At 36.9% G+C, this 15,219-nt stretch overlaps 1 protein-coding gene across 1 annotated transcript in view; it reads right to left on the reverse strand.

The window, feature by feature from the left end:
• Thsd7b (thrombospondin type 1 domain containing 7B) overlaps window positions 1-15,219 on the reverse strand; it is an 821,885-nt gene that overhangs the window by 702,295 nt on the left and 104,371 nt on the right. Inside the window, exon 2 of the mRNA XM_046463780.2 lies at window positions 7,179-7,352. Coding sequence (XP_046319736.1) covers window positions 7,179-7,317 — 139 coding nt within the window. The 5' untranslated portion in view covers window positions 7,318-7,352. The remainder of the gene's footprint in view (window positions 1-7,178; window positions 7,353-15,219) is intronic.

The raw sequence follows: 15,219 nt of genomic DNA on the forward strand, positions 1-15,219 counted from the left end.
TAGTTAGAGAGTTCATATGTCTCCATGAAGAGTTTCATAAGGTACAGATGAGATCTGAGTGGCACTGAACTTCTCGCTAACCACACTGGAAGCCATAACACGATGGAGTAAGACTTTCAAAATTCTGAAGGAAAATGCACTTTTTAATCTTGAACTCCACACCCAAGGTATCAGTCCAACACAAGCACACAGACCCTTCACAACCTAAGAGGGTTTGAAAATTACTTTCAACTCACCCTGTTTCAGCAGTACCAGAAGATAAACTTGGCCATTCTGGAAAATAACGCAAGGGAGAGAAACAAGCACAGGAAAGAAGGAATTCAAGACGAAAGGGAGTGAAGGGAAGTTCCACAGAAAACACCTAGACACTGTAGTCCAGACTGAATTCAGGGGACAGATGGCTGCACAAAGATCTCCCAAAGAAAATAATGTAATTATTCTTAAGAGCTGCACTGGAATGTTTGGGCATGTGACATCTCTAATGGAGTATTTGGGGAAAAACAGCAATAGGCTCAAAGACCACACAGAAAACAAAATGAGGCCACTTTTCATTTCTGTATAAAACAAAGAGCTGAAAGAGAGAGGGTACACTTGTTGGCTCAGCATAGAACAATATCTACATAGGAAATGAGCACCCATTGACTTACAGATCTTGATACAACTAGTTTGGAAGACTGCAGGTAGGACGGGAGAGGTAGATGGATGAGAGATCAAATCCTCATTTAGCATAACAGCAGATTGATAGGAAATATCTAATATTTATAAATCAAGAAGTATCAATAATGAAAATGCTGCTTAGAAATATGGAGTTAAATATGAGAATAAACATCAAAATAACAGAAACTGTGTCCCTCTGTGGAATGGAACTGGTAAGACGAGATACTATAGGTCTATCTCACCTAAGTGTGGTAGTAATATTTTTATTTTTAACGCTATTTTATCTCTAACGTTATTTTCCAGAATATTGTATTCTATTTTTTAAGAAAATGAGTTGAAAACATTTTTCCACATATGATCACCACTGCTAGTAAAATCAAGCAATGTGGAAATATAGACTTTATTTCCACATTCACTAATCTGTAAAGTGTGACTTTGGTTTCAGTCATTTCATAGATCCTCAATATCTTCAAGCTCCAGAATAACATAGATCATACATTTTTGTCTCCTCACATCTCAGACACACAACACACACACAAACATGTATGCATGCACACACACACCAAAAAACAGTGCCCCTTATTAATGGGCTGGGTATATTTTTATACAGTAGTTATTGGTGTTCTAAGTTCTTAAATATATTAGTGAACAAATCCAACAAAATCCCCTGTTCTCATGAAAACTACATTTTAGTGCTATTTAGGAAAAAATAGCAGAGAAGTATTTTTATGTTATTTGGGTAATATACATTTTTTCTGACTTATTGGCAATATCATGAAATTAGCGCTTGTAGTCTCTAATGAAAAATGATTAAAAATTTTAGCAGTAAATCCCAAGCCCCGTATGTCTAAAATTTTTGTTATCACAGAAACACCACCACTGAAAGTATAATAAACATGTGCCTTCTCCATTAACTAAAACCCATGGAAGAAATTAAAATGATCCAGAGAAAATATTTCATGGGCTTATTGCACTATCAAAAAATAGCTTTCTTCCAAGAACATTTTATTTTCTCTAAATACTTCTGAACTTTAATATAATATATGTATAATATATAATGCAATTTTTCCTTAAAGTACTTTCAACATTGAAAATATTACTTAAACTATAATAAATATGAACGTATGTAAGATCCTTTTCTCCTTATGCAATGTGATTTCGATCATCTCCTTTTTTTTCCCCAAAAGAATAATTCCAATCTTTCTACTTAGTTCTTAGAACATAGGTCATTCTTCTCACCCTTTTTATTCACTGGGTAGAAACTATGAAAATTAAAACTTTCCAAGGATTTGCATATGGCAAGAAAGTAAATGTCTATAATATTACTTATAATTATTTATTAATAAGGTATATAAAACTATAAAACAAAACTTTCCTTTTGTGTGTCTAAGAAATGCATGCAAAAGTTGTATAATAAAATCAAATATTTCAAATATGAAATTACAACATAATGATAGAAATAGTAACATCTGAGTAACCACTTACACAATAAGCATTTCAAAATAGTATCTTGCTTCTCAAAACAATCCTGTGAAATGTTGGTTGTTTACCCATTTTCAGATAAATAAGGCCCATAGAGGTTCAATAACTTTCTCCCCATTAAACACTCAGGATTTGAGGATTCAGCTTGTGCACAAAACTTTAGCACGTTTCATTACGCCAGAGTGATCTCTTAGAATGACTTAGGCTATTTAAAAAGTCTGTCACAAAAAAAAAAAAACGAATACAGAATATCTTTTTCTTTTGGAACTTGTTTTCCAAAAAAAAAAAAAATTTGTTTCCTAGTTTTTATAAGATCAGTTGCAAATGTAATTTTAGATAATGAAAATGTTCTGGAACTAGATAGCTGTAATGGTTCCACCACACTGCAAATATACTAAATATCACTGAATTTTACACATTTAAAACTGCTAAAATGGCAAAGTTTATATGCATTTACCAAAATAATTTTTTAATGTCATTTGGCTTCCAAATGGAAGTAATTAGAATGTGATCCACTACATATTTAGGATCACATATTTCAAGCTCATCTCTTCATTTCTAAGGCTTCACGTTTAAATTCTACCACTTTGCTTGCGGTTCCCAAATTAATTTCTCCAGCAAAAGTCTCCTACTGAATCAGATCCTACACATCTCACTTTCTGGTCAACACTTCCACATGAATTTCTAACACACTGCCCAATACCTACCTCCTGATACTGCATTCTCTCCACAGCAGCTCCTTCCCAGACAGCCCATCTTAAATATGTCAACTCCACTCTTCCAGCTGCTGAAGGAAAAGTCCAAATCACCTAATGTCTCTTCCCTCCCACCCCATCACAAATCCTGAGGGCTGTGCCCTGAATCAGGGTTTTCAACCTGAGCACCATTGATATTTGGAGGCCTGATAATTCCTTTCTTGAGGAGGGCCATTCTGTGCATTGTAGGATATTTAGTAGCACACCTAGTTGTGCCAACCAGAAATGTCTTCATACATGGCCAAAATCACCTCTGGCAGAAAAACATGGCCCTACCTATATCCAGAACTCAACCCTTTCTCACCATCTTCATGCCATGACCTTGGGTCAGATCATTATCATCACTCCTTATTTCTCTAGCTGCCTAACTGGTCTTTCTGCTCTACCCTTTTCAACTACCTACCTACCACAAGGACCCTTTTCAAATTTTACTAAAAAGAAATTCAGATCATGTCACTGCTCACTGAAATCCCTCTAGCATCTTTGTGTATCATCCAAAGTAAAAACCTTGTCCTCTGAGGAACACAACTGATCTGGCCCCCTTACCTCTCTGTCCTTATCTCCTATCACTATGCCCATGTTCTCTCTGCTGCAGCATGCTGGGCTCCTCTCTTGGTCTTTAAACGTGTCCCAGGCACTCCTGTCTCAGAGCCACTGCCCTATTGCACCATCCATCTGTCAATATCCCCATGGCTGGCTCCCTCACTTCCTGAAGGTCTTCACTCAAATTCACTTCCTTCTTGAGGTATCCCATGGACAACCAACTAAAACTATCAGTCTCTCATCTACCACCATATATCCGTCTTCTTTGCCCTGTCTGTGCTTCTTAGCACTTCTCATCATCTAACCTGTTCTCTAACTACTGATCATGTTTAGTACCCAGTTCCTGAAAACCAAGGATTTGTCTGACTTACTCTCAATTATCCATTTATCTCACATCCTTGTAACAGTGTCTGACACACAGTCAGCACTCAGTAGGTATTAGTGGAATGAGTGATGAGTGCACCTCCTAGAATTAATACTTAGAACTTTTTACAAACTACCATTTACTGTCTCCTACAAAGAAGGTACACATGAATAATTACATACCTAAACTTACAACAGAAGGCAACCTTATTCCTTAACTGATACTCTTCCTAACGTGACCCTTCTTTCTTCACATGAATGGTAGATAGCCTGACACTAACTAACTGATCAGGAATTCAACAGCCTTGCCAGATCAATGACCCCACAGTCTATGATACACTAGACTCTCCTTTAGTACAGAAATCTTTAGCAACATATATTATTATTTATCAATCCATTGTTTTTCTGAAACCATGACTCACCTAGAAATGCCACTAATTTGGGTAAAGTTGACTAACATCTAATGTTCTGATTCAAAGAAAAAACAATAGACACTAACAAAGAGTTTAAGTGGATGACACTACAATCTAAACCAAGAGAATGGTTTCCAGGTTTCTAAAATATACTTATCTGAGTCTCCATGGAAGTCTATTCAAATTCCAGATTACATCGGTCTTGAGATGTGATAACATGCTGTAAAAATTATTACTAGTTTCAACTAAAAACAGCTTTAAAATCGAAATGAAATATAGTAAACTCATCAATAGGTAACAGATTTTAAGGTTTCAAAGTTGACTATGAAAGGGGTGATCCAGAACTGCTCCAGGATATATGGTTCCTCAAGTAAATAAATCTACTTCTTACCTTTAAAATCCTGATTCATCCATGTCATTAGTTTTTATAAAAGCAAAGAAACTAGAAACCACAGAAATGCAAAGCAACGGGGAAAGAAAAAATAAATGAAAAGGAAACTAGTGAAATGACTTATTGAATTAAAACATGCAAAAATACTAGACAATCATTAAAAGATGAGGCTGACCTATGGGCTCTATGATGTAATATTCATCAAGACCATTATATTTCAATTATATGATAAATTATATGAGATAAATGAAGCTGCAAAAAAAGAAAGCTGAGAGCATGATTCTAGTTGTGTATGTGTATTAATTAGGTATTTTCATATCCATCATTCTCCACCATCCTCCCTGCCCAGGAGGCCCATCTACATGGATTCAATAGGCTCTCCTCTCTTGTGGCTTCTGGTAGAGTTCAGACAATGGAAACTTCGGGAGAAGATGAAACAGAAGGAAAGATGAGGCAAGGTCCATTCACTCTCCAGTTCCTTTCCTAGTTTCTACCTTTGGTTGGTTCTAGTCCTCTAAAGGCCAAGGCATCTGGAAGGCACTGCATCTACAGATGAATGCTTTTTTCTTGAGATTCTAGAAACCATTCTTTTTCCTTACCCCTGTTGGCCTACAAATTGTAAAGACCCCCCAACTGATGTAATTAGGGGCACTGCACAATCCTGGTGGCTGTCTTCAAACTCTCCTCGGCCTCGCCCACTTTCATGAATAGTGTTTTTCCCTAGCCATTTCTTTCCTGGAAAAATCCTAAACAACATTAATAGCAATACTTGTGTGTTGTAATTTGTATACATAAATATGTACAATATATATGTACACATGCAAGGAAAATTTTAGAACCCTAAAGAGATTGGTGAATTCAATATATAGTCTGGATTTTTGCTTTAATTTTATACTGCTTCAACTTTCCTATTTTAAAATATATGATCAGGTACAAATAATTTGGTTTAGAATTGAATTCAGAAATGAGAGAAACGTATCTTACTTACTACCTTTGTAATGTAACAGCAAGAAGGGAAGGAAGCAAAGAACACCAGGGAAAATGAAAATAATGACCTGGATATTCATTTGAACATGCAATGTATCTGATAGGAAGGATCCTCATTGCTAAACCTCAAGTTTGACAGTTATCAATGTATTCATTCAGTGTAGAGTTGATTCTGCTCCTTCCAGTTCTAATGACCTACTTTTGAAAAAGCAGATTTTTTTAAATTTACTTCAAATTAAGCCCATTCTCTTAACATATCTCATTCATCTCAAATTTGCTATTTGTCATTTTAATTGCATTTTTTGGAGAAATTTAGACAGGAGTAAAATCAGATAAATGTAGCTTATTTTAATGTGATAAAATATTTGTCTTTTGTTATTAAAACAAAATAGCTCCATTTGCAGAAAAGCAACATTGACTTTTAAAACTATTTTCAAAGTCTCCTAAAACTACTGTAAAGGGGTAAAAACACAAATCACTACTGTGGTTTTGGAGCCACAATTAAATTAATTTATAGGGGCTTTGATGCAATTAAATTTCCTCTAGACTATCTCTCTAATGGTGCTGGAGTTTTTTACTTAATATCCTTTAAAGCATAATTCACTTTCATTTTTGCAAAGTCATTTAAATATCACAAATATCACTTTTATACATATTTCCATGGTGACAATACGTTCACAGTCTATTTAATTTACAGATGATGAGACCAAAATGAAAACTCTGAGAACCATAGATCTTCTACAACATCACATTTTCCTTCCACTATATTAGGAGTATAAGTTATCTCTATTTGCAAGAAAGGATTCTTGAAACAGTAATAAATATTTTAAATGATCTGATTGTGAAATGTTAAGAAAATTAAAATCCAGAAGAACAAAAAAGTATCAGTGACACAAAGAGCCAAGATATATGGGGCTCATAATTTAACTTAATAAATTATTAACTTTGAAATTAAATTAACAAATTTTTTTCACAGCTAAATTAAGGAAATATTTAAGGAAGAATGTAAGTTATATATAAGCTTCCAAACACCAAGCTCAACTTATTCATATATATGAAAAGATTATACATAATATAGCTAAGGATCACCAACATCATTAAGATGACTTTATAGTCACAACTAGTAACCAAAACTATTAGAATAATATTTCATGCCCCCAAACCTAGATATACAGGATGTATGCTGGAAAGTATTTAATACTAAATAGCTAACTAGTTTGAACCCTGAAAGAAAGACTCATACAGGACTGTTCCAAAGCATTTGTAGCAAAGGATACCTGCTAAATTCAGATGTCATTTTTGCTGCAACTGTGCTGCACAGTGGTGAAATATTTCACAAAGGAGAAGTAGATGTAACTATGGAAATCATAACTTTAATTGACAACAACATGAAAATTTTGAAGCATAACAAGCATCACGGATATCGGTGACAATTATGCAAGAATAAAAATCCAATGTAAGCTATAAAATAAAGGGTTTATTTTTCCTGCCTGTATATTTCCCACTATTCCATAATAAGATCAAGGATGGAAAGCATGATTTCTCATTAATAACAATGGGACAAAGGAACAGTCAGGACATTCCTACCTGGTTTCCAGATGAACTGATTATCTCTTTTGCCTTCCAAATGAGCTGCATGGGGCAGCAAGAAAGACAGTAATAGAAACAGCTTCCTCATGCTCCTCCATACCCAGCAAGTAACAGCCAGATTATCCTTTGGAAACATTCTTCAGACTTCTCAGCCTCTTGACTTGCCTATTCCTAAAAGAATAAAAGAAAATCAGATTAAGTTTATTCTGTTCATAAATGATGAAAACTCACTTTGACTTCTGGCACCTTTATCATGATAGTATTAGAAATCTTCCATTAACCTGAAGATGATAACACATACAATACCAATATTTGAAGGTCAGCAGTTAATCAGTCACACTTTCAATCCTTACCCACAGACCCACAGAAGCCTTCATTGATTCTATGGACTTGGTAGCCCCTCAGTCAGTTGCATTTTATTCTTAAGAGAAAGCAAGATTGGCAGAAAACTGGTATGCATGTTCCCTTCCACTCAGCCAAATTCCAAATAGTTCACAAATTTGGAGAAGAAAGGTAAGTAAACACAACAAAGTTCAAAAAAGGGTAAAGAATCCTCTAAAAGTAGCATTAAAAAATAGATGGGAAGACTGAAGACAAGGCAATTACTCTTCTGTGCTGAGAAAAAAGAGGGGGGAACCTCACACAAGATAATAGCTGAGAAGAACCCAGGGAATCATAAGGGCTAGAAGGAGTCAGGAAGGACACATCAGGCAGAATGAACCACAAGGCGTGGAAATGCATATCATGTTGGAGAACTAGTGGTGAGGTGGGTGGTTGCAGGGAAGGACACAAGGAGCAGGAAGAAATGCACAGAGATGAGAGACACAACACAGACTGGGGACCAAATTATAAAGATCCTTGGGGGATTTGAGCTCATGCTGTGGATAGTAACAAGAAGAATTCTGGGAAGAGAATGACTTTGAAATAATTGAAATCGGTGTGCATAAGGATTATTAGTGGATGATGTTACAGAAATCAGGGGCAGTTAGGAAACTGGTAAAACAGTCCAGGTAACTACTCATAGATGAAAAAGACCTGGAGAGATTTGAGAGGTAGGGCTCAGGTTGGATTAAAAGGATCTGGTTGACAATTGGGTGTGTTATATAAGAGGAAGGAGATTAAATAGGACAGCATGACTGCAAACCTAGATGACTAAACCCATGGAACCCAAAGAGGAGAAAGAAGAAAAGAGATGGATTTGAAAGGGAAGATAAAAGGCATTTACTTTAGAGTAGTTGAAGTCCAATGTGATGCTAGATATCCAATAGAATTTTTTTTATTTGTTTGTTTGCTTGGTTCTTGTTTTTGTTTTGGGTGGATAGTACTGAATCCAAGGCCATGTGCATTCTAGGCCATGCTGTGCCATGGAATTATAACCTCCAGGTACAACCTTCTAAAATATATTAAAAGGTTGAAATGTAGGACAGTGGTAGAGTGCTTTCCTAGCAAGTGTGAAACCCTGGATTCAATCCCCAGCAATGCAAAATAATAAGATGAAAGAAAGAGAGAAATGCTGCCTGGTGTTAAAAAGACAGCTGAGATAACATTCCATAATGCATGAATTATGAAAAAATATGTAAAGACACATAGGCATAGAGGATAAAAATCTTGAACAGTACAAAAGGATACCAAGGATAGAAGTTAATAACCCTAAATATCCATCTGCAAAATTGCTAAAGGTGGGTAACAAATCTAAACATGAGCTTCCTAGTGACCAAAGAAAAGAAATAGCTACTATAGTCCTATAGTCCTCATGTGTATAACTCCTTTTTTTCTTTTCTCTCCAAGAAAAGCCATTGTCCTTCTCTCAAGCACTGAAGAGATTTACCCCAGGAGTCCTCATAAATACAGATGAGCACATTACTTCATCAAATAAAACAGACAACCGCAAGTTGCATATGGCGGAGTCTCTTGGCATTCCTGGAACACTCCTAGGGTACAGTAACAAAGTACAAGTCAGTAAAAGTTATTCTACAAGGATTCAAGCAATGAAGTTCAAGTACACAGCTCTCAAATGGCCTGTATCATTTCAGGGATGAAGAGAATACTTTGAAAGACAACCAGAAGCTTTTCTTCAACGTTCCATATTACAAACCAATACTGAGAATGGTAAAAGCAGAGGGCTCTGGCTGAAATAAAATGAGACCCACTTTGCTGATGTTTGTCTTCAAGAGTGGCCTCTTGGAGGATTTCATGGAACCCAAGGGACATCACTAGACACAATTCTAAATCCTCTGCCCCAGGAGAACTGAACTAGACAAATTTACTTGGGGCAAACAATCAAGAATATGTCTGATCGTAGCTGCACTTTTGCTAAGGGCCAAGCAACATAGATACTAAAATATAGTTTGTTCTAAGTCCATTGATAGCCCATATGGCACTTCTTTGTGAGGCAGAAAAATATGTTAAAATTAGTATATTTTTACAGAACCTTAATTGTTCTGGCCATGAGCTATTTTCCAGAACCCCATGGACAGCAGCCAGCATGCACATACAGGCCCACTCCAGCTCCCTTGCCAATGTGACGATTCACAGACACATTTCATCACCACGGGGAAGCACACTGCATGCCCTCCCTCCCATTCTGCAGGTGAAAAGAGTGCTACATATCAGATTGGAGCTGCCACAGAGCTAAAGAAGGACCTCTGGGAGTGGTAGGGGGCAGGGCACAACCACAGGCTTATGTGTTCACAAGTCAGTACCTGCTATATCGAGTGCACAAGGCCATGGGCTCAGCAATGGGTTTATGGGGGAAAGAATTCCCCCTTCTACCCTAGAAGCCCTGGAATCTCAATTCCCCTCCACATGCTCCCTTGCAAGTTAGCATCCATCAATGAATTGTGGCCCTTTTATGACATATCTTTGAATATCCAGACATACCCTCAAATATGGATAATGACAAATTCACATGCTATTAAGAAACAAAAGGCATTGTATCATGATATTTTCAACTTTACTTTCGTGTATCAATGGATGGTCACTCCACTTTTACTGAAAGATGGACTGAAATCAGGCTATTATTTCATTAGAAACTCCAACACAGGGTTTTTGCCAGACATGCAAATGCGTGTACACACACACACACACACACAGTGAGAGATGTGATTACAACTGTATAATATGGAATTGAAACAAAGACTTTAGAGTGAATATTTTTCAGGAAATGTCGTGGCCAATTATGCCACAGAAGCAGCAGGAAAAAAAATCTACATCTATCTTGTCACCATAAAATAAAATAACTTCCTGGTGAAGTTACAAAGTTTCTTCCTGGTGACAAACATACCCATGGGAAAGCTGGCCTTATACATAAAAATGAATTTGAGTCAGTGCCACATTAGAGTGTGTTTGATAAAAATGATTATATTTTAGGGTTGTTGATTCCAAGCTATTTCTAAAGTTATAAAGTAACTATGTTGTAGGACCAGCTCTCTGTTGAAGCCGCCCTTTTCATGACACAGAATCACCCTGGGCCAGACACGGTGGCACACTTCTGTAATCCTAGTGGCAGGGGAGGCTGAGGCAAGAGGATCACGAGTTCAAAACCAGCCTCAGCAATTTAGTGAGGCCCTAATCAACTCAGTGAGACCCTGTCTCTAAATAAAATACAAAAAAGGCTGGGGATGTGGCTCAGTGGTTGAGTGCCCCTGAATTCAATCCCTGGTACAAAAAAAAAAAAAAAAAAGAATCACCCTGGAATAGAAAACTTTGTCCATTCTCATTAGTGGGAGGCATGTATTTAGCACATCTAAAATCTATTAAGGTCATTAAATAGTAAACTAAGGAAAAGATGGACCAAAAGCATATTTGCTCTACTATGAATGGCTGCAGTTAGGAAGCTAAAAAGAGATTTTTAGAATGAGTAGTCAAAGAATGAATGATCCAGGATGAGCAGCCAAAGATTCACACATAAATATTTTTAATTTTTCATCAATCTTTGTATTTTTCTTGGAAAAAAAATATTAATATTATCTTAACACAGGTTACTATGAGCCTTGGTCTCCTCTTAAGCTGTCTCGCCAGCCAAAAGCTCTGTATGAACACTGCAAAGGAAACTAATGCCTTCACAGCTCCTTCTGTGATTACCTAGGCCAGGACCCAACTCTCAGCGTGGAAGATGCTAGGGCAGAGTGGCTTGCAGAACCTTCTGGACTCCTGCAATCATCATATCTCCTAGCTGTCACTAACAAAGCAGAGTACCAGTAGGAAACCTAAGACAGATCTGGAACAAAAGAAAAATCTACAACAGATCCTAGGTAATAAGAAAAAGATTTTGATTCAGGAAGTAACAGCAAGATTCCTCCTAAAAACACCCACGTGTTTTAGGTTTTACACTGACCACACTGCTCTTCCTCATGACATCCCTTTCCCAAGAGGCTTGAGGGCAGAGAATAGGAGAGCAGCATTGATGGAGCTTTCTCCATTGACCCTGCTGCTAACATTTCACACATAAATAAAAGGAGACTCTGCTGAGCTGATGGAAAATGCAAGATGGAATTTGAACACAGGTTTGTCTTACTAAACCATGTTGCCTTTCTTTTCCCCAAATGCCTGAATCTCACTAAATTATGCCTTAGAAGACACTGGGATTCATTCTGATGTCTTTAACTTGAGGAGCCACACAAAAGTTCACTGTAACAAAATGAAAGGACAAGACACAGATTCCACTCCCCTGTTAGTATAACACAAATGAAAAAATGCTATAGCTATGATAAAATATGGTATGCAGGAGATGTGCTATCCATGATGGCATGAATAATTTATATCATGAAGGTCGTCGAATTTCCAAATCAACTTATTTACTATATATCTTAGCATCCAAAATGTATTTGCAAGGTTAGCTCTAAACTGATGAATACTAAGAGAAATAAAAACACAGTTTTCTCCCTTTAGCCTTAGTTTTCTAATAATTTAAAACCCATTCAAACTATGAAAAATGTGCCTTATATTTCATATGCATTTCATTTTCCTTTAAATATATTCTTATCATTGAAGCCCTTGAATATTTAGAAGGTACAAACCTTAAAAAATAAAATAAAAACTGTTCCAATTTGCTTTCAGCCTGAAGGAATAGCAATGAATGGGAGAAAAGCAAACTGTGATTATGCATATCCCCATAGTGCCATCTCATGGCAAGTGTGCAGAGAAGAGGGCTCAATAATGATGGGCGATTAACAGGCTAATTTTTGATAACAACGTTACACATTCCATTTCATCTTCTATCATGTGCTTACCATATGCTACTATATACAAATATTGACCTCAGTCCTCAGTACTCCATAGTCCTATGAAGTACTTATCCACATTACCTCTCATTTGAGAGATGAGGAAACTGAGGCATACAGAATTAAGTGACAAACTGAGCTCACAAAGGTAGTTAGTTGTTTGCAAGGAACCTCAGCAATCTTCCTTGGAAACAAGAGAAACTAATGTTGTGAGTCAACATTGAGACAAGCAATTCCTCATGTCCCTGGAAAAGTATATCCTTTTCAACCCTGTGGGTTCTGTTAGAAGATTGTATGAGGCAAGTCACATACCATTTCACTAAATCCTCATAATAAAACTGTGAGCAATTATTCCTATTTTGTTGCAAAAGAGAATTATTATGAAGCATGTTAAATAAGTATGCTGAAAGTCACCTCAGCCAGAAGGTGTTAAAGTTGGGCCAGAAAACAGCCCAGACACCACAACACTTGCATTTACCACAGTACTCCTGAGGTACCAGATGACCTCCAAGCTGAGGGTCCTCAACTATAAAATGAGGGCAACAATCCTCCCACAACCTTTAGGGGAGTAAAGATGAAATAAAATATAGAAAGTGTTGCAGGTGAGGGCATGCCAGAGGATGTGTTCTCACTAAGGAGTTGTCATTGTTACCACTGTCATTGGTCTCTCAACATTAAGAAAAACCCTTACTCCAGCTATACTTAAGGAACACTTCCAGTGCAATCCTGCCCTGCAGCAAAGAAACAGGAGATGATTTTTCAACATCCTAATCTTGTGGCTTGTGCTTTATTTCTGAAGAGCTAAGAACACTCTTCTACCAAGAGTCCCATTAAAGATTCACACTGACCCTGTGAAGGAGGAAACAGGTATTATCATCTCTATTTAATGAGAAAGTAACCTCTGGCCTTGCAATGACAAGACGTTTAGTAACTTTCTCAGGCCTTTTAACCACCAACTACTGCCATGAACCTCAGTCTGCAGACTCCAGAACAGTATTGAAAGGTCATGACATCAAATGTGAGCATGTAATGCATAGTTATGTATCATAAAAAATATTAAATTGCACTGTTTGGGGTTTGCTGAATTAATAAATGCAGTCAGTTGCATCATGTATAAAGCCACAGAAAATTCTGCAGAAAAGTTGACCCAAATATTTTACGTATCTCTGAACAAACTTTTGCCAGGGGACATAATAGAAGGAGAGCTTGAAATAGATTTTCTGACACTTTCAAAGCTACAACTTGGTATGGTGACAGATATTACTATATTATCACTTTCTTCTAGAGCTACAGCTTTTTAGGAAGTCTGCAAGCCCTGTTTGAAAAAGAAAGAAATCATATTCCCAGATTTGCTTGTCACCAAACCAGTCATAAGACATGGTTCTGGTCAATGATTTGTAGGCATAAGTGTCTAGAGGTGTGAAGACCTTGCTGTTAAATGAAAATATAAAAGCCCCAAAGAAAATATGATCTTTTGCCATTGGCCTCTTTTCCAAAGAACACAGATATAATACCTTAAGTTGCTAGAATTATCTTCAGACCAGAGATTGAATATCATCTTCTAAAAATAAATGAGTTCAGAAATACAAAAGAATCCTGAGAGTCAGACTCAGCTTCATCATGGGGCTACAGCTACTGTTTTAGAACATGAACTAGTAGACTTTCTGTTTTGTGAAAACAATAATCCCTTTATTTTAAAGCTACTATTTTGTGTGTATTCCATTGCATGAACGAAAAGCAACTTAAGTCCTACAGTATCCATGTCACTAGGGGCAGATGTTCTATACATACACATCTATCCATATGAATGTGTCTCTCTAACTTACACAAACTGAAATACAACTTTTCATCTCATGTGATTCAAGCAACACTTTGGAACATCCTGATGACCTGAACATGGTTAGATATTTCATATAATACACACGTTAGTCCCAGAAAATTATTTGCATCTGTTGCATTTCTCATACCTGTTACTCCAGCGAAGAAAGAGGTGCTTAATTTATGATGGTAACTGCATACAAAGAAGCTATATAAATGAGTTTGTTCTCATTGAGGGATCTGAGGCTGCCGACCAAAGAAAGGTAGCAATTACTCTGGTTAAATGCCCCAGATTCCTCAGTGAGAACAAATCCATTCACACAGGCAGAATGTGCAAATCTTCCACTACTCCCTCCATTCTAAAGAAAGAATACATCTATACAACTTCCTTCTATGCAGATGCCATACCCTCTTGAAGGTATCATGGCACATTCTTGTGATTTCAGAACCAGCTTGTCATCGCTCCATGGAAAGTCATCTCATTTCCTGAAAGAATCATCTCATTACTCCTAACATTCTTAAGTTTACTGTTGGCCTGTGCCAAATGAGAAGTGCTAATGGATCAATTTTCAGATGTGAAGGGTTTTCAGGATGATTTCTGGGCTTCTGGTCTGGTGAAGCATGCAGCCATTATTGAGATGGTGATATGGAGGCAAGAACTGGGCTGTGGGATATGCAGGAAATGAAGAACTCTGCTCTCAGATACTTATGTGAGAGCTGTCTACCAGATATCAACGTGGAGCTGTTGATTGGTAAGTGGATGCATGAGGTCAGAGAAGAAGTCAAAACAAGAGATATGGGAATGAATACGGAGAAATGAGCTTTGTTATGAAGCTGTAGGAATAAATAAGTTCATCTTGGAGAGTGAACAAAGCTGGGAAAGAAATGACAGAGTCAGAGCCACACCAATTTAGAAGTCAGGAATGGAGGCCCAAAAGAGGTAGCCATATGTATGTATGCATGTATATATGGAAGAATTTAATGTTTCTCTCTCAATT

This window comes from Marmota monax, unplaced genomic scaffold (genome assembly GCF_021218885.2).
Source record: "Marmota monax isolate L192 unplaced genomic scaffold, Marmota_monax_Labrador192_F-V1.1 WCK01_AAM20220418_F8-fsc00034, whole genome shotgun sequence".
Taxonomy (NCBI): Eukaryota; Metazoa; Chordata; class Mammalia; order Rodentia; family Sciuridae; genus Marmota; species Marmota monax.